The sequence below is a fragment of the Varanus komodoensis genome, unplaced genomic scaffold, assembly GCF_004798865.1.
Source record: "Varanus komodoensis strain SLA01 unplaced genomic scaffold, ASM479886v1 scaffold1, whole genome shotgun sequence".
In the NCBI taxonomy this organism is placed as follows: domain Eukaryota; kingdom Metazoa; phylum Chordata; class Lepidosauria; order Squamata; family Varanidae; genus Varanus; species Varanus komodoensis.
Window position 1 is genome coordinate 15,724,503 of NW_025335268.1, and position 25,448 is coordinate 15,749,950.

General features: G+C 45.7%; 1 protein-coding gene across 5 annotated transcripts in view; it reads right to left on the bottom strand.

Moving 5' to 3' along the window:
• Positions 1-8,912: 8,912 nt before the first annotated feature.
• SLC29A1 (solute carrier family 29 member 1 (Augustine blood group)) overlaps positions 8,913-25,448 on the bottom strand; it is an 81,579-nt gene continuing 65,043 nt past the window's right edge. For all 5 annotated transcript variants that reach the window (XM_044445586.1, XM_044445254.1, XM_044445334.1 and 2 more), the window contains exons 3-15: positions 24,345-24,445; positions 22,169-22,250; positions 20,907-20,999; positions 20,367-20,518; positions 19,585-19,724; positions 19,085-19,219; positions 18,570-18,667; positions 18,214-18,310; positions 17,355-17,446; positions 17,033-17,141; positions 15,638-15,723; positions 10,570-10,769; positions 8,913-9,965 (exon numbers count right to left, since the gene is read on the bottom strand). In XM_044445586.1, the coding sequence (XP_044301521.1) occupies positions 9,854-9,965; positions 10,570-10,769; positions 15,638-15,723; positions 17,033-17,141; positions 17,355-17,446; positions 18,214-18,310; positions 18,570-18,667; positions 19,085-19,219; positions 19,585-19,724; positions 20,367-20,518; positions 20,907-20,999; positions 22,169-22,250; positions 24,345-24,370 (1,422 nt within the window). In that variant the 5' untranslated portion in view covers positions 24,371-24,445 and the 3' untranslated portion in view covers positions 8,913-9,853. The remainder of the gene's footprint in view (positions 9,966-10,569; positions 10,770-15,637; positions 15,724-17,032; positions 17,142-17,354; positions 17,447-18,213; positions 18,311-18,569; positions 18,668-19,084; positions 19,220-19,584; positions 19,725-20,366; positions 20,519-20,906; positions 21,000-22,168; positions 22,251-24,344; positions 24,446-25,448) is intronic.

The following is a 25,448-nucleotide window of genomic DNA, read 5'->3' on the forward strand; positions in this document are numbered from 1 at the left end:
GGCCTTGCTCCCCAATGAAACATCCTCACGATTATTTTTTTTCTAGTTCCATCATTGCTGCCCTTCCAAGTCTCAGGTTTCTTCAAATTTCTTGGTTGCAGTCTCCCTCTAAACTGATGTCTGAACTAAGGTATGCAAAATCTTCTACAATTTCGATTTCTTCATTGTTGACAGTAAAGTTCTGTAATTCTTCTGTAGTCGTGATTTTTGTTTTCTTCATGTTCAGCTTTCACTTTCATCAGGAGTCCTTTCAAATCATTGCCACTTTCTGGCAGTAATGTGGTATCCTTTTCATACTTTAAATTATGTGTGTACATTCCACCAATGTTCATTCTTTGTTCTTCTGATCCTAATGCAGCTTTTTTTTTTTTTTTTGAAAGCATTTTTTTTTTTTTTTTTTTTTTCTAAAATTTTTTTTTTTTTTTTTTTTTTGGAAAGCATTCTGTTTCTTCACATTCTGTCCTAACAGTTCCTTCTTGTATGCAATAAAGGTAATCCATCAGGACAATCAAATGCTGAGGTACACCCAATTACTTCAAGACCATTTGTACTCTTCATGAGCCACACAAGGCTTTGCTGTAGTCTATAAAGCAGACTCTGTTTCAGATCTTCTTCTAAAATTCTGTGCTCCAGCAGCCAATGTGTATTTGCAATAAGATCTCCAGCACCTCTTCATTTTGGAAACTAGCTTGAAGTTTAGTCATTCCTTATAAGGGTAAAGCTCAATACAAGGTAAAAGGAATGACAAAAAGAATAAGTTATGGGGAGGGAAGAGGAAAGCCCTGAAAAGCATCATGTGAGAAAATTTCTGCCTAGTACTTCTGATCAGTGCAAATAAATCCAGAATAAAACACTTAACAGTATAGTCCTACTTATGTCTGCTCAGAAGCAAGCCCCCATCAACTGGGGGACTTAATTGCTGCTGAATGTGTATAGGACTGCAGTCTTAAAAACTGAAACAGAAGTTTGTGATATGCAAATTTGAAAAGACATTAGGTAAGAGGCCAGATATGTCCTTTATCCTGAATTATATACTTGTATCAGTGCATGTGCTCAACAACACAATAATTATGATAAATTATTAGCATTTTCAGTTTTTATAACACATGTGAAAGTGTCCGTGATTCATGCTGGTGTAGTTTAATCCATTTTTCAAGGGTTCTGCAGAAGTTTGATGGATGGCAATCTAGGAGACTCAGGCTGAAGCACCTTAAAGACCAACAAATCCTTAAAGAATTTGTTTTGTCATAGGCTTTTGTGGATAGAAGCTTGTGCCCAAATCAATTTGTTAGTCTTTTAAGGTGCCACAGGAGTCTTTCTAGTTCTAATGTACATTGTTTATGTTGTGGGACCCACAAGATCATTCCTACTTAAGTGACAGAGAAAGCAACGGCCGGAAACGTGCGAGTCTGCAATTCTCCCGCCTGCCTTTCCCCGATGTTTGCATAGCCATTTTATTAGAAATACACTGCGGTGGCTGCTGAGGATTGGCAGGAGGGAACTGAGTCTTCACGACCCAAAAGCTCGAGTCAAAGAGGGGACAGAGGGTTGTTCTGACATCACCACCCCTGCCTTGGAAGCTCTGCCTATTTTCTGTAGGTACGAAGGCATTCTGCACATGCTCGGAGGTGCTTTCTTAGCGTTTTATACATTCCAGGCTTTCAGGCGCGATTCAGTAGGAACCACCTTGCCCCAACCTGGAGCCCTCCAAATGTGTTGGACTGTAACTCTAATTATTTCGAGTTAAATAATGGAAACTGCACCCAAGTCATCTGGAAAGCACCATGGTAAACAAGGTTTCTATAAGCGCTCGGGTGGGTGGCTGGAGATGGGCCACGCCACGATCCAGCCGGGTCTACAGAGCCCTTCTCCACCTACTACTTCAGCTTGGCGGTCCAGATTAGCAGCAAAACGTGCGCACTCGGGGCACGGCGGACCACGCCGAGCTGAGAGGGGGAGACTCTGCGGATGGCTCCGGCTGGTCCGCAGCGGCGAGGCGAGCCGAACTATTTTCTGAGGCGCTTTGCATCGTGGCGTAAGGAGACATCTTGCTGCATGGCAACTTTCTCAGTCTTTCCTTTCGGAGGCTTCGGAGCCGGTACCTGGTCGGCTGTTGCTGCGCTTGCATCTTCCGCCTTTCTTCTGCGAAGAAACTTGGGGTCCCAGCAGCGAGTTTAAGGCACTGCAGCCGGGGGACCACCTGACCCTATCTGCACCTTCCTGTTCTTTCATCTTAGTCCTGTGTTCATATTAGTCCAATACTAATGTTGGACTAATGTTAGGCCAACCCAGAGATCACTCGAAGATGTGCAAGCATTTGACATCATTAGCTCTCTCCATCAGGGATGTTGCAAAAAAGTTTTGGGGGCAGGGAGGGGGAAGAAATCTGATGTGCTGGTAAAGTAACAGCATTTGCATGATGAAAATGGGGGACATGGAGGGATTTGCACAGGTCAGTAGGCAGCCTAATGTTGGGGGGGTGCCAAAAATATAGGGGCAATTTATTTGATCTGCAGGCAGGCTTTCTAATGACAAAGGTGTAAACATTTTTTGTACAGTGGTACAGTTGACATGAAACTCAACATCGAGAAAACTAAGATCATGACATCAGGTTCTATCACGTCCTGGCAAATAAAAGGGGAAGAAATGGAAGTGATAGAACCCGACAGATTTATTTATTTATTTATTTTGGGCTCCAAGACCCCTGCAGATGGTGACTACAGCCAAGAAATTAAAAGATGCTTGCTTCTTGGGAGGAAAGCTATGGCAAATCTAGACAGCATACTAAAAAGCAGAGGCATCTCCCTGCCAACAAAAGTGTGTATAGTCAAGGCTATGGTTTTCCCAGTTGCAATGTATGGCTGTGAAAGCTGGGCCATAAGGAAGGCTGAGCGTCGAAGAATTGAGGCCTTTGAATTGTGGTGCTGGAGGAGACTCCTGCGAGGCCCTTGGACCACAAAGCGATCAAACCGCTCAATCCTAGAGATCAACCCTGTCTGCTCTTTAGAAGGCCAGATAGTGAAGATGAAATTCAAATACTTTGGCCACCTAATGAGAAGGAAGGACTCCCTGGAGAAGAGCCTAATGCTGGGAACAATAGATGGCAAAAGAAGAAGGGGACGGTAGAGGATGAGGTGGCTAGATGGAGTCACTGAAGCAGTTGGTGTGAGCTTAAGTGGACTCCGGGGGATGGTGGAGGACAGGAAGGCCTGGAGGAATGTTGTCCGTGGGGTCGTGATGGGTTGGACACGACTTCGCGACTAACAACAACAACAACAATGAATGAGCAGCCAAACTTGCATATTACTAGTTAGAAGTAAATCACATTGAATTTATTTGTAGGTAAATGTCTATAGGATTGCAGGCTAAATATGGGCATAGTAGCGATGGAACATGATTGCAAAGTCGTGAGCTGAGTGCTACCCATAAGCCTCAATGATTGGCACAAGTCCAAGTGCTACGAAGTCCCCTCTGACTTACGGCGACCCCAGGAGTGAATGCCCCCCAAGAGGTGCTGGCCTTGTCAGCCCTGCTCAGCTCTTGCAAACTCAAGGCTGTGGCTTTCTTTATGGAATCGAGCCATCTTGTAGTTGGTCTGCCTATTGCTCTTCAACTTTCCCCAGCATGGTGGTCTTCTATGGTGAGCCTTGCCTTCCCATGATGTGTCCAAAGCAGGACCACTTCACTTTTGACTTTTTTGCTTCCAGGGAAAGTTCTGGCACGATTTGATCTAGGTTATCTATTTATTTCATTTTATACCACCCAGTAGCCAAGGGCAGTTAACAAAAGTTAAACTCAAAAGCAAGAAAGGAAAAAGATCAACACAAGACAATAAAAACCACAGCAATTGCAATCGGATTAGCACAGAGGTATAGCAATGGTATGGGATAAAATGCAATATTAAAAGTAAAGTTAAAAAGTTAACTGATGAAATTCTGGGAAAATAAAAGTGTTTTCACCTGACGCTGAAAAGAATAGAGTAGGCAGCAGGTGCACCTCTGTGGGGATCTCATTCCATAGCTAGGATGCCACACCCAAAAGGTCCTTTTCCTGATAGCCACCCGCTTCACTTCCTTTGGAGGAGGCTCCTGGAGAAGGACGCCTGCAGATGACCTCAAGGTCCAGGTAGGTACATATGGGACAGGGTGTTCCTTCAGATAACCTGGCACCAAGTGTTTAGGGCTTTGCATGCTCATACTAGTTCTTCACCCCCGAGTTAAGGTCAAGATGGTTTGATCCCAAGAAGGACCCAACCCTGATGGGAACAATAATGGGAAAATACATTTTCCTTTTCCTTGCTCAAAAATCTTTTGCATTTCCACTGTCAGCTTTTATAGTTTGTATGAACAGATCAGTCCATTGAGACGCTTGGCATGGGAGGTAAATGCAACTCTGGGGTGGGAAGAAAAATTGTTGCAAAGGGTGCAAACTACTGCATGGAGAGAACCCAACTTGCTTTTGTTCTCGTTCTTGATTTTAGTCTTCCCACCTGATCCGGGAGTAGATCAGGCTTTGCATTTTTCCAGATAATTCCAAACAAGGCCTGTAGGTTGTCTTCCCTGCTGAAGCAACATAGCACAGACTGAAAGAGGATTTTTATGAGACTATTGGCAACATGTATGGATGAGAGACTTTGGTGTAAAAGGGGAGGGTCGTGGTGCACATACACAGAGTAAATATGCATTTCTGTGAGTGAATGCGATCTTGTAAACTTGTGACTAATTACTTTTCCCCGAAAGGCAGCATGGGCGAGATTTATTGCATGGGAGACCCTTTCTGGCAAGAACGGCCATTTGCCTTGTGGCAGGTATTTGACTGTTGACATTACTGGCATGGGGCAGCATCATTAGCAGCAATCAGACAACGGTGGCCTACTGCCTTGGTGCTTTCCCACAGCACATTTAAATCCTTACTGTCCAACACAGAACAAAAGTGTCATGTTTTGCATGTATCTCTCATTCTTGCTCAGTGCAGCGATAGACGACTCCTCTTTTCCTTGCTCGTTCTAATTGTGTGCTGAAATTTTCCAGTGGATCAGCACAAGTAACATAGTTGGACCACCCGCCGTGTAATTCAGGTGGAGAAATGCTTCCAGTCCACTTATAAGCCCTTATGGGAGAAATCTAATGGAGTGGGACTCTCTCCACTGCTCTCCCTACAAGCATCCCTGAACCCTCTGGAGAAGATTCTGAGGACACATGGAAGGGGAAATCACTCCCCTTCTTTTGCTGACAAAAGTCCCTCCAGTGGAAATTGAATATAACCCAGTGTATATAATTGACCACTATTGAAAACCCATGTTTACAGATGTCTTATTCTATTTGTTTAGATGTGTAACTTTTGCTGGAGGAAACAACCTAGAATCACACATAATGCTCCTGCTCTGTCTAAACTCTTTATGTCAGGATTTTTCAGCAGTGCATTCCAGTACTTCTCCAACTATAATCCAATCGGGCTGGGCTGGTGGGGAATCTTTAATTAGTTGAGGGCTACTAAGGCAATTTGATGTGCTTATCCAATAGCAGTCTTGGGTGCCCTTGCATTTACTATTTGGAAAATAGTATTTAATGAGTGTTCCAAATCAGATAACCCTGTGATTACTTGTTGCTGGAACAACAGTAGACCATGCTGAGCAGTGGTTTGTTTTTTCATTGTTTACTTTAGTTGGACTCCTGGAGTTTGCAAGCTGAACATTTGTTTTCCATTCCTAGGTTGTGCTTCCTTTCCCCCACCTCTCATGCCAGTTAAGAATATCTCCGCTTGTTCTGGCTCTGTAAAGTGCTGAGTCCATCCAGAGAACCCACTGGCCAGTGAGAGGTTTGTGTGCATGGAATGCATGCCTTCTCTGTGTTAGGAAGAACATAGGACTAATGCTGAAATAAAAGCAGTCTATTTTGGAAAAGGTTGTAAATGTTAATACTAAGGAAGATGCCCCTTTCTCTGTCATGTATTTTAATTCTTGTACTGTTGCTCAGTTTTGCTTTGGTTGTTTTCTTTCATGCTGTAGTTTAACGTATTGTATCACATTCTGTTGCGTATGTGGGGGTAAGGCAGACAGATTCAGCTGTTGGGTGGTATAGAAATGTAATTCGTTCATTAATACAAAGTGCCATTGGAGTAGTAGGTGAAAATAGAGAACTGAGTCCCAAAAGTGTTCGAACAAGGAGATGCATCAGATCAAGGTCCAGCGAGATTCAAAGATAGCCAGTGCTGGAACCAATTAACAGAAACCAGAGGAAAGGATGTCCTAATGTGGGGTGCCCAGTGGAAAGAACCCCGACAGTGTCTTCCATTGCATCACAACTAGTCGGTTCCAGTGAGACCCTTCTTTTCTATCCTACTTTGAGCACGTGGCTGATGCTTGCCATAGAATGGAGAGTAAGGGGGAGCACTGCATTGCTCCAGGACAGTGATGGCGAACCTTTAGAGACCGAGTGTCCAAACCGCAACTGAAATCCCACTTATTTATCGCAAAGTGCCAGCACTGCAATAAAACCTGAGTATGATGCTGCAGATTCACCTGTGCCAGGGGACAGCACAGCATTAATTAGAACATCTCTTTGGTAAATCTTAGATACTAAATTTCAATTTTTCATAAGAAAACTCAAAGCCAAAATCTTGTGTTAATAAAAACGAATGTACTAAAACAGCCAGTCCAAGCAAATATATATATATATATGTATCCTTGGCAGTGCACTGACTGGCCATGCGAAAGCTCGGACGAGCCGCAGCTAACGGGTCGCGGCTTGTGACGTCATTGCCTGGCACCGCTGCTCCTCCTGAGCATGTGCATGGCCCCTATGTGCGCTGTTATCCAATGCTTGGCTGCTGGGGTGATGCTGGGGCGACTTGGCTTGTGTGCCAACAGAGAGGGCTCTACGTGCCTGCTGTGGCACATGTGCCATAGGTTCACCACCACTGCTCTAGGATTTGTAAACTTAACTGGCTGCACCATTATTTTAAATCTTTAATGAGTATACTTACAGTAAGAGCTGGCTTAGCTTTGCAGTATGCACATGTGGCCACTGGGTGGCAGTCTAGTTTCATCACTACCACAAGTATGTGTGAGACTGATTACGCAATATTGAAATGCAGATATGGAATTAATTAATATGAAATTAGTGGAAATGAAATAGATAAATGGTTGTCAGCATCCCATGCATATATGGAATTAATTAATATGAAATTAGTGGAAATGAAATAGATAAATGGTTGTCAGCTTCCCATGCAAAGTTCTTTGGTTTACTAAAATTAGTGCACCCTGGTGCCCTCCAGATACGTTGGGCTATGACTCCCAGCTGGTCAGGCAGATTAAAGGATGCCAAAAGTTGTAGTCCAGCATACCTGGAGGGCACCAAGTTGTAGGTAGGAAGGATCAAAGTCCCACTGCTACTCTACCCATCTTGCAGCTGGTAGTTTTCTCCACACCACCTGCAAGACCAACTCAGGACTGGTGCCGGGGCCGGTGCATTCTGGGAGATGGGGAGGGAGGCTCCCCCAGGATACGAAGCCTATCTTTGGTGCCCCAGTCTCTCCGCCTGGCAACCAGGCACAAAACACACCAGGCAGATGGCCATCTAAGCATTTTGGAGGGTGGGAGCACGTCTTTTCTTCTACCCTGTTGGAGTCCCCTAATTCCTCAAGGATGGCATCCTTAAACAATATAAGGGAAACATGTGCTGTTGTCCCTTTTTTTAGATTAGAATGGCTGCATAATGTGCTGTTTAAATCATATCAATCATGCTTTAGATTTTTTGCCCATCAAATTCTTAAAGTTGGATATTTAAACCTCCAGGCATTTTTAAAAAGTCCTACTTTTTAATTTGTCTCATTTTTATAATACACTCTGTTGTCCTCTGCATTCTGAAGGACTACACACGCACTCACTTTTAACAATAATAATACATCATGAGCATTGCCATTCTTAAATGGAGTACAAAGGAAATAACGAAAATCCTGAGATTTCTAATGCAAGGAGCACAGAAGAGAAGCCGCAGAGTGATTGCAAGCGCCCAGACCTTTGCTCAGATCCACCCTGGAATTATTTTAACATTGACTGCACACCAAGCTATATTGAAGAATACATGACCTTTTCCACTACTGCCACCTAGTGATAACACAGAGCATGTTTAGTCGGTATACAAAATGGCAAATGTACAGTGGTACCTTGGCTCATGAACACCTTGGTTCATGAACAAATTGGGTCACGAACAAACATTTCTGAAAAATTTTGACTTGGGTTGCAAACTCCGCATTGGGTGGCGACCAAGATCGCAGCCATCTCCCACCCCCCGAGTGGGGAGATGGCCACGATCGCAGTTACTTTCGTGCAGGGAAGGCGTGCGTGATCACAGGCACGCTCCTGCAGGAAAGACGGGCGCAATCTCGGCCATCTCCCCCGTGGCTGTGCTGTGCCCATCTTCCCTGCAGCAGCGCACCCGTGATCACGCACACCTTCCCTGCATGAACAGAACTGTGATCGTGGCCATCTCCCCACTTGGGGGGGGGGGGGGCGGTCAGGAGATGGCCGCGATTGCAGTTGCTTTCATGCAGGGAAGGCGTGTGTGATCACAGGCATGATCCTGCAGGAAAGACAGGCGCAATCTTGGCTATCACCCCCCCTCAACCAGCACGATCGCGGCCACCTTCCCACCCCCAGCGCACCCCATTCGTGCCCGTCCCTCCCCCAGTGCGCCCGCAATTGTGCCCGTCTCTCCCCCCCCCACACCCCCCCAGCGTGCTGGGATGATAGACCTGTGCAGGGATGACAGGTGCGATCTTGGTCGTGCTGCGGGGGCAGGGAGATGGCTGCGCTTGTGCTTGGGGCGAGGGAAATGGCCGCGATCTTTGTTGTCACTTTGCTTCACATTTTTCTGATTTAAAAAATGGTTACAGAACAGATTAACCTTATTTACACTGAACCTTTTGGGGAAATTTAACTTGGCTCACGACCAATTTGGGTCATGACCAGAGTCCTGGAATAGAGTTAGTTCGTGAGCCAAGGTACCACTGTATAGCTACAACACACATTTACAATGGCAAAGTAATGGTGAGAAGTTTAAGGTGCTTTACTAATGGGAAGCCTTCACAGTCAGCTTTTACCGGCACACGTGCACACACAGTTCCACCAGTTATGGGCCAGGAGTAGCCTACGCTCCCTTCTCCAGCTAGTGTTATCCCACATTTCCGTCCGTTACCTAGGTATCTCTCAAGGAAACAAGGTGGCTTGGTGTGCCAGTCATGCACGCTGAGCAAAGGTCCACCACTCAGAGGTGGGACATGCCATCAGCTTGACAAAGCATTGGTATCAGTTGTCTCAGTGACATGGCCTTAATGTAGGGATCTCCGTTCTGAGAGCCAGTTGGATACTGAAGTAGTTTGGGCGCATGAAGCAGATCCGTGTAAACCAGAGCAGGGTTAGAAAGCTGGGCTGAGGCAGAAATACTACAGGGCAGAGGGAGCCAATCCCTTTTGTGTGTCAGTGGCAAATGCACAAATGTAAACACACTAGAGCCAAAAGTCTTAAAATAGTCCAAGCTTAAGAGACCACACAGAATGAATGATACTGAGTTTGGGAGGCAGGAGATGAAGGCTGCACTGGGAGATGGCTGGCATGCTGCTGAACTGGTGGAGATTATTCCTAGCTGGCACCAGTAAATGGAGGAGGCTGCACAGAAACGGGAGCCGAGTCATCTGTTCAGCGGCTGACAAGCCCCCACTCTGCCCCAAGCCAAGAGGTATGCAAGTCCAAGTCAGCTATGGCAGCGGGTTCCTAGGAAGAGGCCAGAGATCCCCAATAGTACGATGGCTCTGAGCTGGCAGGTAGCGCTGATCCTTTGTGGAGTGGTTTCCATTAGATTAGGTATCTCAGTGGGAAGGAGATGATGGCTCCCAAAGCCAGGCCTAAGGAGAGGAAGAAGGCCATGATGGCTCCAGCAGTTTCTGCTTCATGAGACAGCACCTTCCTAATTAGGAGGAAGAGAACAACTGGTCAGCACCATCCCGTCGCCTGACAGTGCCCTTGCCCAAGTCAGCTACCCAATGCGAGTGGCTTTCCCCTGCCGCCCTTTGCATTCCCCGTCTCCAAAAGATAGGAGTGCACAGCATCATAGATTGCCTCCTTTTAAACAATTAAGATGCAGCATTTTGCAAACTGTGGATAATAACAATATACCCAGGACGACATAACTTGGGAAACAACATGAAGGAAATCCAAGTAACTGGAAGCCATGCCTGCCTAAAATGCTGTGGATTTCTAAGTGGCTTCAGAGGCTTCACCTACAGATGATCTCTTGCTGTGCTGAGACCCCTTGGCAACATCTTTTAATCAGGATGGGATCCTGGTTGCACCACAGAGGTCAAAAAGGGCACCTGGAAGTTGACAGGTCCCTTCTTTCAAAGGAAATGGCTACGGACCAGTGCAGTAGCCCTGACTGGCAAAAGCTAGTCAACCAGCTTTGCAGAGCAATTGCTCTCCTTCAAGAGGTACAGGAGAGGCAGAAGCCAGAAGAGCAGGCCTCTGTTGGCACTTTACTGAGCCCTGTCCCCCTCTTCTGAAGTGATACTCACTTGGGTCCAAAGCACATGCAGAGGCTGGCCAGGTAGCCGTTGGAGAAGGCGAAGAGAATCATGAAGACAATGTACCAGGCATCATGGGCGAAGAAGACGGGCAGGTTGCGGCGTGACTGTACATTGCACAGCAAGAAGAGAGGGATGAAGACCACACGGGCGATTACCATGCAGGGCAACAGCTTGCTGTCCTTTCCAGGCTGTAGGGGATGAGGAAGGGAGAGCTGTTAGGAGCTGCTTGGACATCCCCTAAAGACAAACTGCAGCTTTGGAGGAGACCTGATCTGTACGGCTTGGCTTGGCTTGGCATGAGAAGGCTTTCTGCCTCCCTCAAGGAACAAATGGGAGGAATAAAAGATGATCTTTGGGTCCAATGTTTTTGCATGGGCATCCTCTGAGAATCTGTAGGAGCCTTCCCACAGGAGATGCGGCAGCTGATTCCATGGTGGTGTGCAAGAAACATGAGGGAGGGAGTTCTTGCTGCAAGAATCTTTGGCTGGTTGCCTCTAGAAGGATGGTTTCCCCAAAGGGTTCCTGTACTTTCAGCAGAGGTTACCAACTTGCTTCTGTGGGCTTTATGTTTCTGGCAATGCTTTCCGTATAGTGTTCAAATTACACATTTCAGGGAACATTCTGTTTTTCCCACACATTCCTGGGTTCTCTGTGGCCAGAGCTGGTCTGTCATCCAAACCCCCCTTGGCAACATCCACAGGATGCGGTGCAGGGAGAGTCCGCTGCACCACAGAGGACAAACAGTGCACCTGGAAGGCAGCAGGTCCCCACTCTCCTGTTCATCCAACACTTTCTCCTATCACAGATCGCTTTCCTCTGCAGGCAGAGGAAGAAATGCCCTGCGTCACTTGGGTTGCTGGCAAAGGCAAACTGCTGAGCAATGTTTCCACTAAGGGAGTAACTAGCCAACCGGAGAGGAAAAGAGCATCCCAAAGGAAACAGCTGGAATAGTCAGCACGCCATGGAACAGCATGCCCTCCCTCGGCTTTGGCAAGGGAACCTGGCAAGACTTCCTCACAAGTTGCAACACCCCCACAAGCCTTGAGTTAATTAGCTAGTCCCTCTCCTCATGCCACCTAGATACAGTTCAGCTAGTTCACACACGACCAAGTCCCGGTCTAAATTTAAGGTACTTCCCAGCCTAGTTATCAAGGGAGCCTTTCAAGGGATGTGTCAGGGCTGAAGGGGGTCATTTCAGGGAAGGATAATTACTTGGGGGGAAAGTGCATGCAGAAGGCAGGGCTGGGTAATCACTTTACTGGAGGCCTTGGGGAGCCGTTGCCAGTCAGAGTGGACTACACTAGGCTAAATGATCTGATTCTCAGCAATATAGGGCTTACTGAGGCCTCAACCTATCATGCAAGATTGAAACGGATCAGACAGCCCTTGCACTGCCTTCTTGCTTTCACTAATCTCAAATCACACACATTGTCCTTCAGGTCAGGGTTGTCAATCTTGGTGAATGGAGGGAGGGTGCTGCCTGCCTGCATAGCTCCTGACCTGCTCAGTTGCCCAGGTCACCTCCAGCTCTCTGCTCTAGTGGCATCTCTGTGGCAGGGATCTTAAACATGCCACACTAGTCTATATAGGATAATCTCTTGGACCCAGTGGGCACATGGCCCATCATCCTTACAGGAGGGGTTGGATGAGGCTCTCCTTTTACTGTGCCTCCCCACTTCTCAATTGCTAGGACTAACCCTGGTGAGGATGGTGCATCCTGAAAGCAGATTAAAAACAAGTAAATAAGTAAGTACATAAAGGACTTAAAGGGTAAGTCTGTATTACAAAAACACAGGACCACCGGCATCAGCTAGTGCGGACTGGGATGGATGTCTTCAGGCTTTCTGAAAAAAGCCAGCCATGGCGAGGCCATGTGTTCCCCCTGGAAATCATTCACAAAGGCAGAATGACATGACAAGCCAGAGGTCAGCTTCTTAGCTCCAATTTACCTGGGAAAATTTCTACTAATGGGGCAATTATGTTACTGAGACTTTCTGAGGACGGAATGAATCCTAGCTTGCCAAAATAGCTCCAGTCTCTTATGAGGACAATGGAGCTTGGACAAACTTCCATCTAGGCACTTGGAAGTTAGCAAGTGGGTAAACGAGTGGGATTTTAACAAGTGGCTTCCCTCTGTGCCGCCCCCTCTGCCACAATACTGATCATGCTGTGGTGCACAGTCAAAACTTGCCTTCCTTTTGCAAGTGAGGAGGTAGCAAGGAAATGGATCAGCCAAAGGAACGGAGGGTGATTCATTAGTCTCAGGCCACCCATCCACCCCTTCTACACAATCAAATGTTCCACAGAACTGTTTTGGAAACATGCTTCTGCGAGTCCATCTTTCCACTTGGGAGACTGGGCAAGAGAGAGCAGCCAGATTAATCACTGCTCCAAGCACAAATGGAGAAGCAAAGGTACAGCTGGGCTTGGCTTCCCATGGAGGCCTACTTGTTCAGACCAGAACAGAGCTTCAGACTGTTTCACACTGATACACCCTTTCAGATTAACTGCCTTAAAGTATGAAGTGTGGGAGCAGGAAGGTCAAAGCTAACATACCAGTCTAAGTGGAAAGTTCCAGGAGAGGCCGGGAGGAAGTACACTGCTCACAGTTCCCAGGGCAGCAGGTTGCTTTGGCTTCTCCACCCTCTTGGTCACAGACCTGGTGCTGGATTGCTACAGTCCCTTCCCTGTGGGCTGGTTCCTCTCACTATACTGCTTCTGTGCTGCACCAGACAGGCTGCTGATTGTGAGCCTGCACGTGGGCTTGTTTGACGAGGAGCTAATCATTCATGAGGCCGTGTCTTCGTCCAAGCCACATCCATGAGGCGGGAGGACGGAGGAGTGTATTACTTGGGCACAGCAAAATAATGAAGTAGCTCTGTGTTCTTCTCCCTACTGCTGCATTCTTCTTCCTCCTTTCCTTGAGCTCATGTCTTTGCTTAATCAGACAGCCAAGCTTCAATTCCCCTTCCTTTCCCTCTATCCTTTCACATCAAACCTGTCTGTTCAGATTTCCGCTCCAGTCTGTAGTATTTTAAAGATCATACACCTGAGCACTCTCTTTTAGTATTACCAACTGAAGATGACTGCCTCTCTGTTTTGTTTAGCCCTAATATCTGGTATTCACAGCTTTCTACTTTTGTCCACTGAGACTTCATTTAGCTATCATGGCTAATAGCCATTAACAGATCTGTGTATTTTTTTGGCTCAAGCAAAACTCCTGATTTTCAGCATCTCCAGCATTTCATCTCACCTGATTAAGTGGGGCACCTCACATACATCAATTTATCAATTTTAACTATCTGATTCAGCAGCCTACCCAGGGACAAATCAAACCAGGATCTCACTGAGATGTAAGTCACCCTAGAAGTCATGTCCTTCAAACCCTGGTTAATGCAGGACCTGCAATGCAGGGTAAAACTACAGCATCCCTGAGAGATGGCCATACATCTGCTTAAATACCTTCAGGGGAGGAGAACCCACCATCTCCAAAACTAGTCTGTTCTGCTGGCAAATAGCTGTTACCATTCAGATTTTTTCCCTAACATTTCGGTGAAATTGGCTTTCCTGCAGTTTCCATCCACTGGTTCTAGTCCTGCCCTCTGGAGAGACAAGGACTAAGTCTGCATGAAAGCCCTTCAGATATTTGAAGAGCACTATCAATGTCCCCCATTCCTTTGGCTAAACATACTTAGGTTCTGTCCCTCCATTTGACTTGCCCTATTCCTCTGAAGGACACCAGGATCCCTCCTGGATGGGACGGCACAAGCTGATGCCATGTAAAGGGATTCCCAAGACAAAACTAACCTCTTGGTTAGGCTGGTAACAACTTTGACAAGCTTTTCCTGCCCTTTAACTGATTATCATGATGCTGCCACATTTTACTGTTCCTTTATTTATTTATCTACTGTTGCAGATGTGAGTTTAATGTGTATTTTAATGGTTTCTCTATAGCGTATTCTAACAGTGCTGCAAAAATATTTTCACATGCAAAACCATTTGAAGATTTTATTTTATTCAATAACATACAGGTATTATTACTTAACAAGCAAACACACACCATTAACAATAGTTGGAAGTATAACAAATACGACTCTTAAGTGCTGGTTGGTGCTATTATTATTAAGACCTCTGTTTATGTTTTTGTTTCTGCATCCTGCCTTTGCTTACCTCTATCTTACTAGACCATCCAATTATTCTGCATCTTCTGCTATAAGTGTCTTTGCTGGGCTTAATGCAATTTGGACTCCCATTTGCTTTAAGGAGTGCTAAACTGAAGAATACCGATAGCTTTGAATGTCTTTTGACTCTAAGGAGCTAAATTTCAAATATTTCTGACTGATCTGAGCAGAGTTCAAATTGAACTTGCTGCTAGTGGGACAATTTGGAGTTGCTTGAAGTTTTAAAAAAATGTTTAAATATCAGTGAAGATGGGCTACCCTGGTTTCAGCCTGAAGGAATTAGTTGCACTACATCTGTGCAGTTAATTCTGGAAGCTGAAGCTTGGCCACATGGCCCCTCTGGGCCTTGGGTTTTAAAAAGACATGTGCCAGGCCAATAAGCAGCATGGCTTGAAAAGGACCGAGAAGTCAATTTGACTCCTTCCACAAATGTACCACAGTAGTAAGAAGCACAACAAGGTGTGGTGAGAGTTCTTCCTTCACTTCCTCATTTGTGGCACATTCTTAACTCTTATTTTTCTTGGTCTGTAATGTGAACATTTTTCCCTACCTCTCCACACACCATGGTGGATTCAGTTCTACTTTTGGACGCCAAAGCACTGAAGAGAGAATACAGCTCTTCCCCAAATGGGAAGGCAGGAGGCTTTCTGAAGCCTGGAGGAGGACACTGGAAAGTGGAAAGGGGGATTCAGAGCCATGGAACCCAACGCAGGCCCAGTGTTCCTTCACGTCCTGTCCATGGAACTTCTTAGTTTACAAGAAACTGCCCTTCTTATGCTCTCCCACCTGCAAAAGTGTGTCACACCTCTCCTTTAATGGGGTTTAGGGGAGCCTGTCTCTGCTCAGGTACTGCACACCTGGGCCTGCATACTCACCCACATACAGGCAGCAGTAAGGCTCCGTCCGGCCCAGTCAAAGACATTAAACATCAGGAAACAGGAGACTGGGATGAAATATTTATCTGAAGAGACAGCAATGAAGAAGAGATATCAGTGCCAGGATCCATCTCCTGCATTACTGAATAGAACAAAAGAGACACAGAGGGCTAGGCCCAGGGCAGCTCTATTGCTTGTCTGCGAGGCACAGAACCGGCCTCCAGAAGGAAGTAACATGAGGATACTGAATGGAAGTCGAGTTCTGCACCCAAGGCAGGGTCTGTCGCTGCACTCAGTCATCACTTGAAATGTTCATGCATCCATCAAGTGAAGGAAGCCCAGCCTTAAAGACACAGGCAAACAAACAAATAACTGGAAAGCTGGGACTAGGGAATGTGCAAGCGTGAAAGCAGACGGAAGAAAACAGGGCTGTGGCTCTGTGCATACAGTTTGCTTGCAGAAGGGCCCAAGTTCAGTCAACCGCTTCTCCTTGCAGCGATAGAGAAAGTCCTTCCTGAAACACTGGAAAGCTGCTGCCAGCCAGCGTCATGAACACTTGGCTAGCCAGGCCAAGAGTCTCACTCGGTATAAAGAGCTTGCTTTATTTTGCTATGTTCTGCACTAGCAAAATTTAAAGACCTGCTCTGTTTTGAAAAGGAGATGATCTCATGTGGGGCACACAGCTTTCCATCATGTAGTTTTTCCTTGCATTCTTGGATCCTCTCCTGAATTCTTCTCCACATTGTACCCATAGTCTTCTCTAGCCCACACAACGGTAGTGACATTAATTCTCATTGGCAATGTTTGTACTGGCATATTGCATAACACAGACTGATTATGAAGACTCCTTGCAATTTCCTTCCCCACATGTACAGACTCCAATACAGCTGTAGTCAATTGTAAAATAATGCATGATGTAAATGCAGATGGGATGTGGGCACACACAAAAGAAACAGGAAAACGTGCATGTTTTATCCAAACAGGACATGGAAAGCTAAATAGGAAGGCTCTGTTTTAGTTTTTGGACTCCCATATCCCTCCTCAATCACTGACAGACATCCAATATTTTCTTAAGAACTCTTTTCCCCCGCAGACAATCCTCCCTTCCAAACCCTCCCACTTGCAGGACTAAATCTGCCCACTCTCTGTCTAATTCTTTCCTGCTCACGGCAAGCCTCTGATTGGGTTCCATCTCGATTCCCATGTTGTTGTCACCTTGTTTAAGCTAAGCAGATGTCAACCAAGCCAGTTCCTGGATGAAGCATAGCCTGGGAGTCCCCATGCAAGCTTGTCTGCGTTACCCAAAAGAAGAGTGGGCTATTCTTGTAATAAAATAAAAACTGCAGCGGGTCCACACCTCTCCGGCTGAACCTAAAAGAGAGAAGTTTCACTTACCCCACAGTGTCTTTCCTGCAATGGTGGACTTTACATCAGCGGTGACAGCTGGAAAGACCCCAATTGTAATGGTAAAGACTAAGCACACAGAAACAGCCATGACCCAGAGCTGGAGGAAAGGATAGAGTAAATATATGTGAGGACAAATCCGGCTGAAGAATTCCATGAAAGCTCCTTTAAAAAAAATGGATGCAACTCCCAAACTCAAACCCAAGGCCTGATCAGAGAATCACAGTAGAGTTGGAAGGGACTAAGAAGGCCATCAGGTCCAACCCCGCACTGTTGTAGCTCAGCAATTTACACCATCCCACAGCTTGTGTACCTTTTTGAAAATACTGAGGACAGAAGAGTTATGGCTGGCTGCATGAGAGGTCCCATTTGCAGTCTGTTTGGGTTCTACGCCATTGCAATCATCTGCAGAAAAGAAAGTGCAAAAATATGAGGTTTACAAGAATAATCTCCTTCACATATTCTCTAATCCAGACGGGAACTGTTACAAGCGTATTATGCTAGAATTGTACCTGCATGTTTTTGGTTCATTCCCAGGCCTAATTTGAAGTACTGTTTTTGACCTATAAGGCCCTTGGTGGCTCAGAGCCACAACATATGAAGGACTCTTTCCACATATTCCTACTGTGTCCTCACCTTCTCACTACCAGTCCTCCTCTGAGTGCCCGTAAATACTGAACGTGGCAAGTGGTTTCTTACGAGCAAGCCTTCTCAGTGGTAGCCCCCCCGTTATACAATGCCCTCCTCAGAGAGGTCTGCCTACTTGAATGTATTTTAAGAATCTGTCAAAAAACATTTTTATTCTTGCAGGCTTTATATTATTGCTGTCTAGTTTGTATTCTAAAGTAGTTTAGCTCTGTGAAATTTCATAGAGCTTTTACTGATTGCTGACTGTTATGTTTAAATCCTGGCTGCTTTTAAATTGATTTTTTGTTTTTGTTTTGGTGTTGCTCCTGATGTTCTTTTGTATGGCAATTTTATTTGTATTTGCATTTAATCTGTATTTACGCAAGTCAGCCTGAGAACAATGTATTAAAGGGTAGCTAATACACTGAATGAATATAGGTAAACGGAGGCTTTTGATTGTTATGAAGTGCTGTAGGGACCCCACAAGCATTACATTTAAATTGGCTTTGCACAGCTCCATCCTTCCGTTCCTCTCTGGCTTTTACCTTTTCTGATGAGATCAACCTTGGTTTCCATCTCAGAATGGCTGTTGTGGTTCTGATAACTTGTCTTGTCCTTCATGGAGTAGTAACGGAAGAAGTCCTGAGAAGAAATCAGTGCACAGAATGTTTACTGGTGTATTGCAAGGCCGTATCAAACGGGATGGATCGTGGGGACTCTTCCAAAACAAAAACAGTGTGGTCTTTCTAGCTTGACCACACTGAAGTATCACTGAGCATGGGACACAAAGCCCTCGCTCTTGCAAAATGCTGCCCACAGGCCAGAAGCGTAAAGATGGCTCCTCTGGCGCTCGCCACGGATGTCCACATGGGGCTATCTTCAGAGCCAAGGGAAGCCTTACCAGACGAGGCAACATGACATAGGAGCCAATGGCTACCAGGATCACCCCGCAGGCTGTAATAAAGTAACCAACAGCACTGTCTTCCAGTTTAGAGCCACCTGAAAAAGATTTGGAGGGAGTGGTCAGTGGGGACGCTTCCTTCCCCCGTATAACCCAGAGTGGAGCAGAGGCAGCCACCTGGGCCCTCCTGGAAGTCGTGCTCAGAGGAGCCTTGACATCCTTTCTTGAAGCCAGGGTCATCTGGCTCCAACCTTTGCACGGAGGACCAGTCACAACCCGAGACACCATACCATAACTTGCCCTTCACAGGCACTCTGCCACTGAGCAGAGGCAGGGAGCGGGGGGGGGGGGGGTCCCCCAGGCTGAAGCAGCTGTGCCCCGGAGAAGAGGGGCAGCACTGGCAGCCCTTTCCTTTGCTGGCAGCAAGATCAGGGGCTCCTCCCCCTTCCAAATCCGGCCCAGGCTGCACAGGTGGTTGTGCAGCAGCACTCCACCGAAGAGAGGGAACTACTCACTGGCAATTGCGCAGATCATGGCCAGAGCTGCAAACGTCCCTGCAAGGCCCTGTCCGCTCATGATAGGTGCTGTGTAACTGGCGGGTAGGAGCCCTGCCAGTCCAAAGAGGCTGCTCTGCAGGATGGCTCCAAAAGCTGTCAGGAGAAAAGGCACACAAGAGGTTTCGTAAGGGATTGGCAGGCCGATCTGGTGCAGAGGGAGGACTGGGCACCCCCACACAACGTTCAGGGACAGGAAACTATCTGCCTATGGGTTGCATCCTCTGAATGAGCACCCCACATTCAACCCTGATACATCCCTATGTTCCTACAGTGCCTTCTACTGGCAAAAGTTGGAACTGCAGTGGCAGCATCCTACTAAAAGAGCATGTCTGGCCCAGCCCCTCCCCACCTCCTGAGTCAAGTGAATGCTGGCCTTTCTATTCCCTGCACTGGACCGAGAGGCCTTCTTGGTCCCTTCCACCTATACCAAAATCAACTTACAACTGACCCCCACTTACAATTGATGAAGACTATCTTGATCATGGTGATGATGAAGAAAGGCAGAGGCTCCATGCTGACCTTGACAAGGACAGCAGTTACCAGAAAGACCAAGAAGATGGCAACCAAGCTGCACAGAATCCGTACCTGCTGAGGGATCCTAACAAACAGAAAGGAATAGAGAGAAAAAAAACCCCCTAAAAGACCCATCAAGTTGTCAAAAACTTCTTCATGCGCGGGGATGGGATCTCTGCAGATCTAGCAGAATTCTCAAACCATAGCTCCCTTTTCAATTCTCAAAGCATAAAGAAACCTATTTAATTTTACTGAGGTAAATACTTCCACAGGGGGGTTTGGGAAGCCTCCACTGGCATGTAAAACACCATCCAGCACAACACATACTGACTTGGTGAAAACTACTGGAGAAAATACTTTTACGGATCTAGGAAATCAGGGTCAAATTCTAACTCGGTCATAGTGAACCAACTTTGACAAATTCAAGTCAATGAAGAGAAGCTAGTAATGGTGATAATTTAACAATGAGAACCTTGTTTGCAGATAATTTTTACATTAAAATACCATGTACCTACAACTCTACCAAGCCACTTTTATGATGGCAAACCTAAAGGAATTTTAAGAGATCATATGACTGTCTGAAAGTAGCTGGCTCCTTTCCACCAGGGAAGACTAAGGTTGGTCAGGCCTGGATGCTACCAACTTCCTGGGTTTGCAGGAAAACAGGAACAAAGCAGGGAGAAAAGTCACGTGGAACTCTCTTCTGGAAAATCTACAAATATCTCACCTCTGGTGGATGAAAGAATTGAGGCAAGTGAAGATGAGTAGAGGCAACATGGCACAGAGCGTCATCATATTGTTAAATATGGAATGCAGGTGTGAGGGGGACACGTCCACTTTCCTTGCCAAGCCTACATTGCCATGACCGATGTGGGAAACCTGCAAGGGAATTTGTCAGATGCTTTATGTGCATGACGAATGAGCACAAGCTAGAGAAAGCTGGTTGCACTAGTCCCACCAAAATGCAAGGGGCCACAGTGTTTTCATCAACAAAGTGTTCCTGTGTCTTTCCGCTGTTGTATGGAACCAAAGAATCTGGCTAGAATAGATCATCAATGCTGCCTTGGGTCCCCCAACTCCAATGGTGCTGGATACATCAACAGTAACGCTTAATTTCTCAAGGTACACTTCAGGTCCTCTTGCAGCGTGTTAAATGTGCCTTGGTTCACCATTTGGAAATTACTGATCTAAGCCAATCATTTGATGCAGACATCCAGCATCAAACGGATCTCCCACACACAGGCATTCACACACCCCATAAACTTACATTGTTGGGTTCCTCCTTCCCTGAGAAAATAGTAGAATTCATGTGGTCGATGGAGGATGGGCTGTGGGAATCCGACAGGCGGCTGGTAAAATACTGTAGAGAACAGGAATAAAATGTGTGGAACCACAAGAAGACCAACTCTGAAGTCAAGCAGGTGACTACAGTTTGCCAGGTTCTGCATACAGCAAGAATTCGCCCTTCCCATCAAAGTATAAATATTAAATGGCTTATTACATCAACACAACTAGAGCAGTGCTGCCTCTCCTGGTCATATTCATTAAGAAGACCACATTGGAAAGGATATCACACATGCCTTCCCTTTTTAAATAGTTGGGTCTTCTTTCTCCAACCTCCTCGATCTTTCAGTGGTTAGACAATGGGAAAAACTGGTTGGTTGCCGATCATGGCAAATGGGTCATGCCAAAGAAGGATGCTTGCAATTACAGGCTGCTGGGATTAAAATGCCTACTGAGAGCCACGATGGCACAGCACTTAAAGTCTTGGATTAGGACTGGGGAGACTGAAGTTCAAATCCCACTCAGCCATGAAGTTCTTTGGGTGAAAGTGAGTCAGTCATTGGCTCTCAGCCTATCCGAGGCTTGTTGTGAGGGTAAAGTCTGACAACAAAGAACATGTACACTGCCCTAGACTCCTTGGACAAAAGGCAGGATATGACATACATATAAAAAATGTAAGTAAATACTATACTTTGTGCACAGGCCATCATAAGTTTCCTATGTCTAGGAACTTGCATATAGCAAATAATCTTGCCAATACTTCCCAAACAGTTGGTACTTGTGGCACAGTTTTGCTGCATTACAGTGGGAGGCAGCTTTCTCTCTCACATTCAGAAATGTTCCTATCTTTCTGTCTGCTTGTTTACTTTTGTATTTATCCGTTTCTGTATCTTTCAGCATTCCTCCCTCAGGAAAATGAGCAAGCACCCTTCCTTCCCTTAGAGGAATTGTCACATCTGGAATTTGCTACATTTCAGGAAATGCTGGTGCATATTTTACTCCTTCACAGGATGATGCTGCTGACCAAAAACGGACAGAGGGAAGGCCCATGCTGCCTTGCACCTTTGCACTCCAACGGCCACAGAGTGGTGCCTTAATTTTCAAGACATGGTTCAAACTGTCCCTGCTTTTGGCCTGCTACTGTGCCTTGGCACACGGTTTGGGAATCGTAAGTCTAGGGTGCTGCCTCGCCTTGATGTCTAAACACATCAACAAACAAGGTGCACACACCTCCCCTGAACTTACCATGGTAGCTGTCATGAAAAAATTCCATGGCAAAAGCGTTCCCAGACCAAGAATGAAAAAGATAATCCAAACAGCTTTATACCTACAAAAAACAGGCATAATTAAGCTGGATTCCAGGAAAGAGAACGATCAGTTCTTCATCCATTTATTTATAGCATTTACAGACTACCCTTCATAATACATATCTGTGCGTGGTTTACAATGCAGATTAAAACATGACAATACAATACAGAAAGAAATCAGTGTAGCCACAAAAAGCACCAAACACACTTTTAAAAAACAACTGAGGAAATGATGCAGCAAAACTGCTAGCATTTGGAATATGTATAAAATGATACTCAAAAAGCCTGGGAGAACAGATATGAGTTTGCCTGTTGCCTAGAAGACAGCCAAGCAGGCTCCCGGTATCTTGCCTTGAGAAGGGACTTCCATAGCAGTGTCACTGCTGAAAAATCTTTCATCCCAGTCAGTTGCTGATGGCATGAGAATCCAGAAAAGTCTGTAGTACAGGGATGGGAAATAGTGACCCTCCAGATGTTGCTACAACATGATTTCCACCATCTCTCACAGGCTAGAGCAGAGTTGCACTCCAGAAACATCTGGAGGGACACAAGCAGTCCACTCCTGCAGTAAAAGATATCACCATCAAGGCAGGTTGATGTGGAAGCAGGAATCTCTCTGATGTCCGGAGCAAGGCTCAGAGTCCTATTGACCCTGCTGAAGTGCTAACTGATTATCAGTCTCAGATTAATCAGAGCCAAAGGGGAGGAAGAGGCTGCTCTTAGCTACAGCTTACACAAAATGTGGGGCATATGTTCTGTGTACTCTTCCAGAGTGCAGATGATGGGATTGTCCAACTAGATTTTAAGCTGAGATGCCAAGGTTTGGGAGAGGAAGATGGCAAAAATTTCCAGTTGAAAAAAGCAAAAACTGGGGAAGCACTGAAAAAACCCTCCTACAAAATATTTTATCCTTTGCAATAATCAAATACTTTTTAAGCCAAGGATTTATTCACTCAAAATATGTAATATGAAGATTTTTATGTATGACAATCCCTAACATTAGTGACTAGTAATTGTCTTTGCATAAAAGGGTGTTCATACTTGTGAGGCTGCAGTCCTATGTATGCTTCCTAGCATTAAACTCCACTGAAAAAGCAGATCTTCCTCCTGAGTAAACAAGTATGGGTCTATAATTTTAATAAACACAGAGGCAGTGCCATTTTGCAGGCTTAGTTACAAATAATGCATTTTATGTTGTAAAATAAATTTTGATTGTATCAGAAAAGTATTGCAAAAATTTTATTTCTCTACCACTGAATCTGCTCCACAAAAAATTATCTTCTCCAGGATCTTCAAACTTTCTGGAAATGTGATATCTCTAGTTAAAAACATGACGGCAAGAGAAGTTGGATCACTCCCAAGCCTACAACAGCCAGATGTGAAACAGGACTGATCTCTCTGATGCTAATGTGTTTTGGCCTCCTTGAAGAATGTAATGCTCGGCAATCACCTCTTTGATTTAGAAAACCAGCTTATCAGGAGGGGAACATTTAGCAACAACAGGTTCCTGCCACATAAATGTGCATTTAAGACCTTATATGGCCTCTGCACTGCTAATACACTATTTGCACCTTCCCACTGCATACAGTATGAATCACTTTGATTTCATTTACAAACTTTATCCTGCTCACCAGAAACTGTGATGAAATTTAGTATTGCTCTTATTTCTTCCACCCATGTCCTTCCAAAGTAATGTGCGAGCTTATCAGGGGCATGGATCCACCGCAGGCATGAACAACTGCTGGTCAAAAACTGAACACATCCCAAGGGCCAAATTCAATGGCAAAGCAGCTCTTAGGGAAGGAGGGCTGCATTCCAAGTGGTGGGCAGGGCAAAAGAAAAGGGTCCCCAAAAACCAGTGTACATTCACGTAAAGCTCTCAGTGCCAATCACTTAATCTTAGGAGACACATTCCAACCTTTCAAAAAAGCAAACGCCAGGAAACCAGTGGAGACAGACAGCAAGGGAAAGGGAGTAGGGCCTGGGGAGGGAGACATGGGATCCCAAATGGGCTGTATTTAGCCTGTGGTCCCTTACATCTGCCAAACCCAGCAAACTCAGTAGGAGGGGAAAGCACATGTCCTTCCTTTCTGGCCATCAGATCCTAGCCATACCTGTCTTGAGGAGTACTGCCTGTCATTGTGACACCTTGGGCAAGCCTGAAGGATTTCTTGCTTATAGTGGATCCTCAGTGCTTCACGATACAGCTGGCTTCCTGTAGACCAAAGAAACAAACAAAAATTTGTCGTTATTTGTTTTTCGGCACAGGCTAAGACCTTTTTAAACAACATTTTAATAACTTTTAATATCATCTATAGGTTTTAATTTGCAGCCAGGGTGAATCTGGATTTTATTTGTATTATTTGTATTATGTTCATTTATTTTATGTAAGCCATCCCGAGGCTATGCGATGGGACGGCATACAATAATTATAAATACATACATACATACATAAAATAGTTAAATAGTTACAGGGAGCCAAGGGGGAATGCAATTGCCAAGGAAAATGGTGAGTAACAGATTCATAGATAATTCATAGTTTCAAGGAACATCCCAAGGAAAAGCAGGTTGCTTACCTGTAACTGATGTTCTTCGAGTGGCCATCTGTGCAGTCACACATATGGGTGCTGCACCTGCGCAGTGCCTTTGGCCGGAAGATTGAAAGCTAACTGTTTTTGGTGGGAAGCTCCGCTCCCCTCCCCCACAGGCTATAAAGAGCGGAGCGTCCGCCATTTGTTCAGTCTTTGACGACCGAACGTGCGCCCCCTTGTGGAAAAATTCTCAGTATGATCGGTACCAAGAAAAAATGGGAAACTTTCGGTACCGATGAATGAGTCCACTCACCGACACCGAGCGGGGCCGGCGGGTGGGTTGTGTGACTGCACAGATGGCCACTCGAAGAACATCAGTTACAGGTAAGCAACCTGCTTTTCTTTGTCGTGGCCTCTGTGCATCACACATATGGGTAGATTAACAAGCTTACCATCAAAGGAGGAGGGAAGGTGTCCTTATTGTAGGACGGAGGAGAGTACAGCTCTACCGAAAGAGCAGTCCCGTCGAGCCCGAACATCGAGACGGTAGTGCCTGGCGAAGATGCAAGGGTTCGCCCAAGTAGCGGCTCGGCAGACGTCATCGATCGGGACTCCGGATGCGAAAGCAGAAGACGTAGCGACAGCTCTAGTAGAATGGCCTCGGGGAACTGTAGGCAGTTCGAGCTT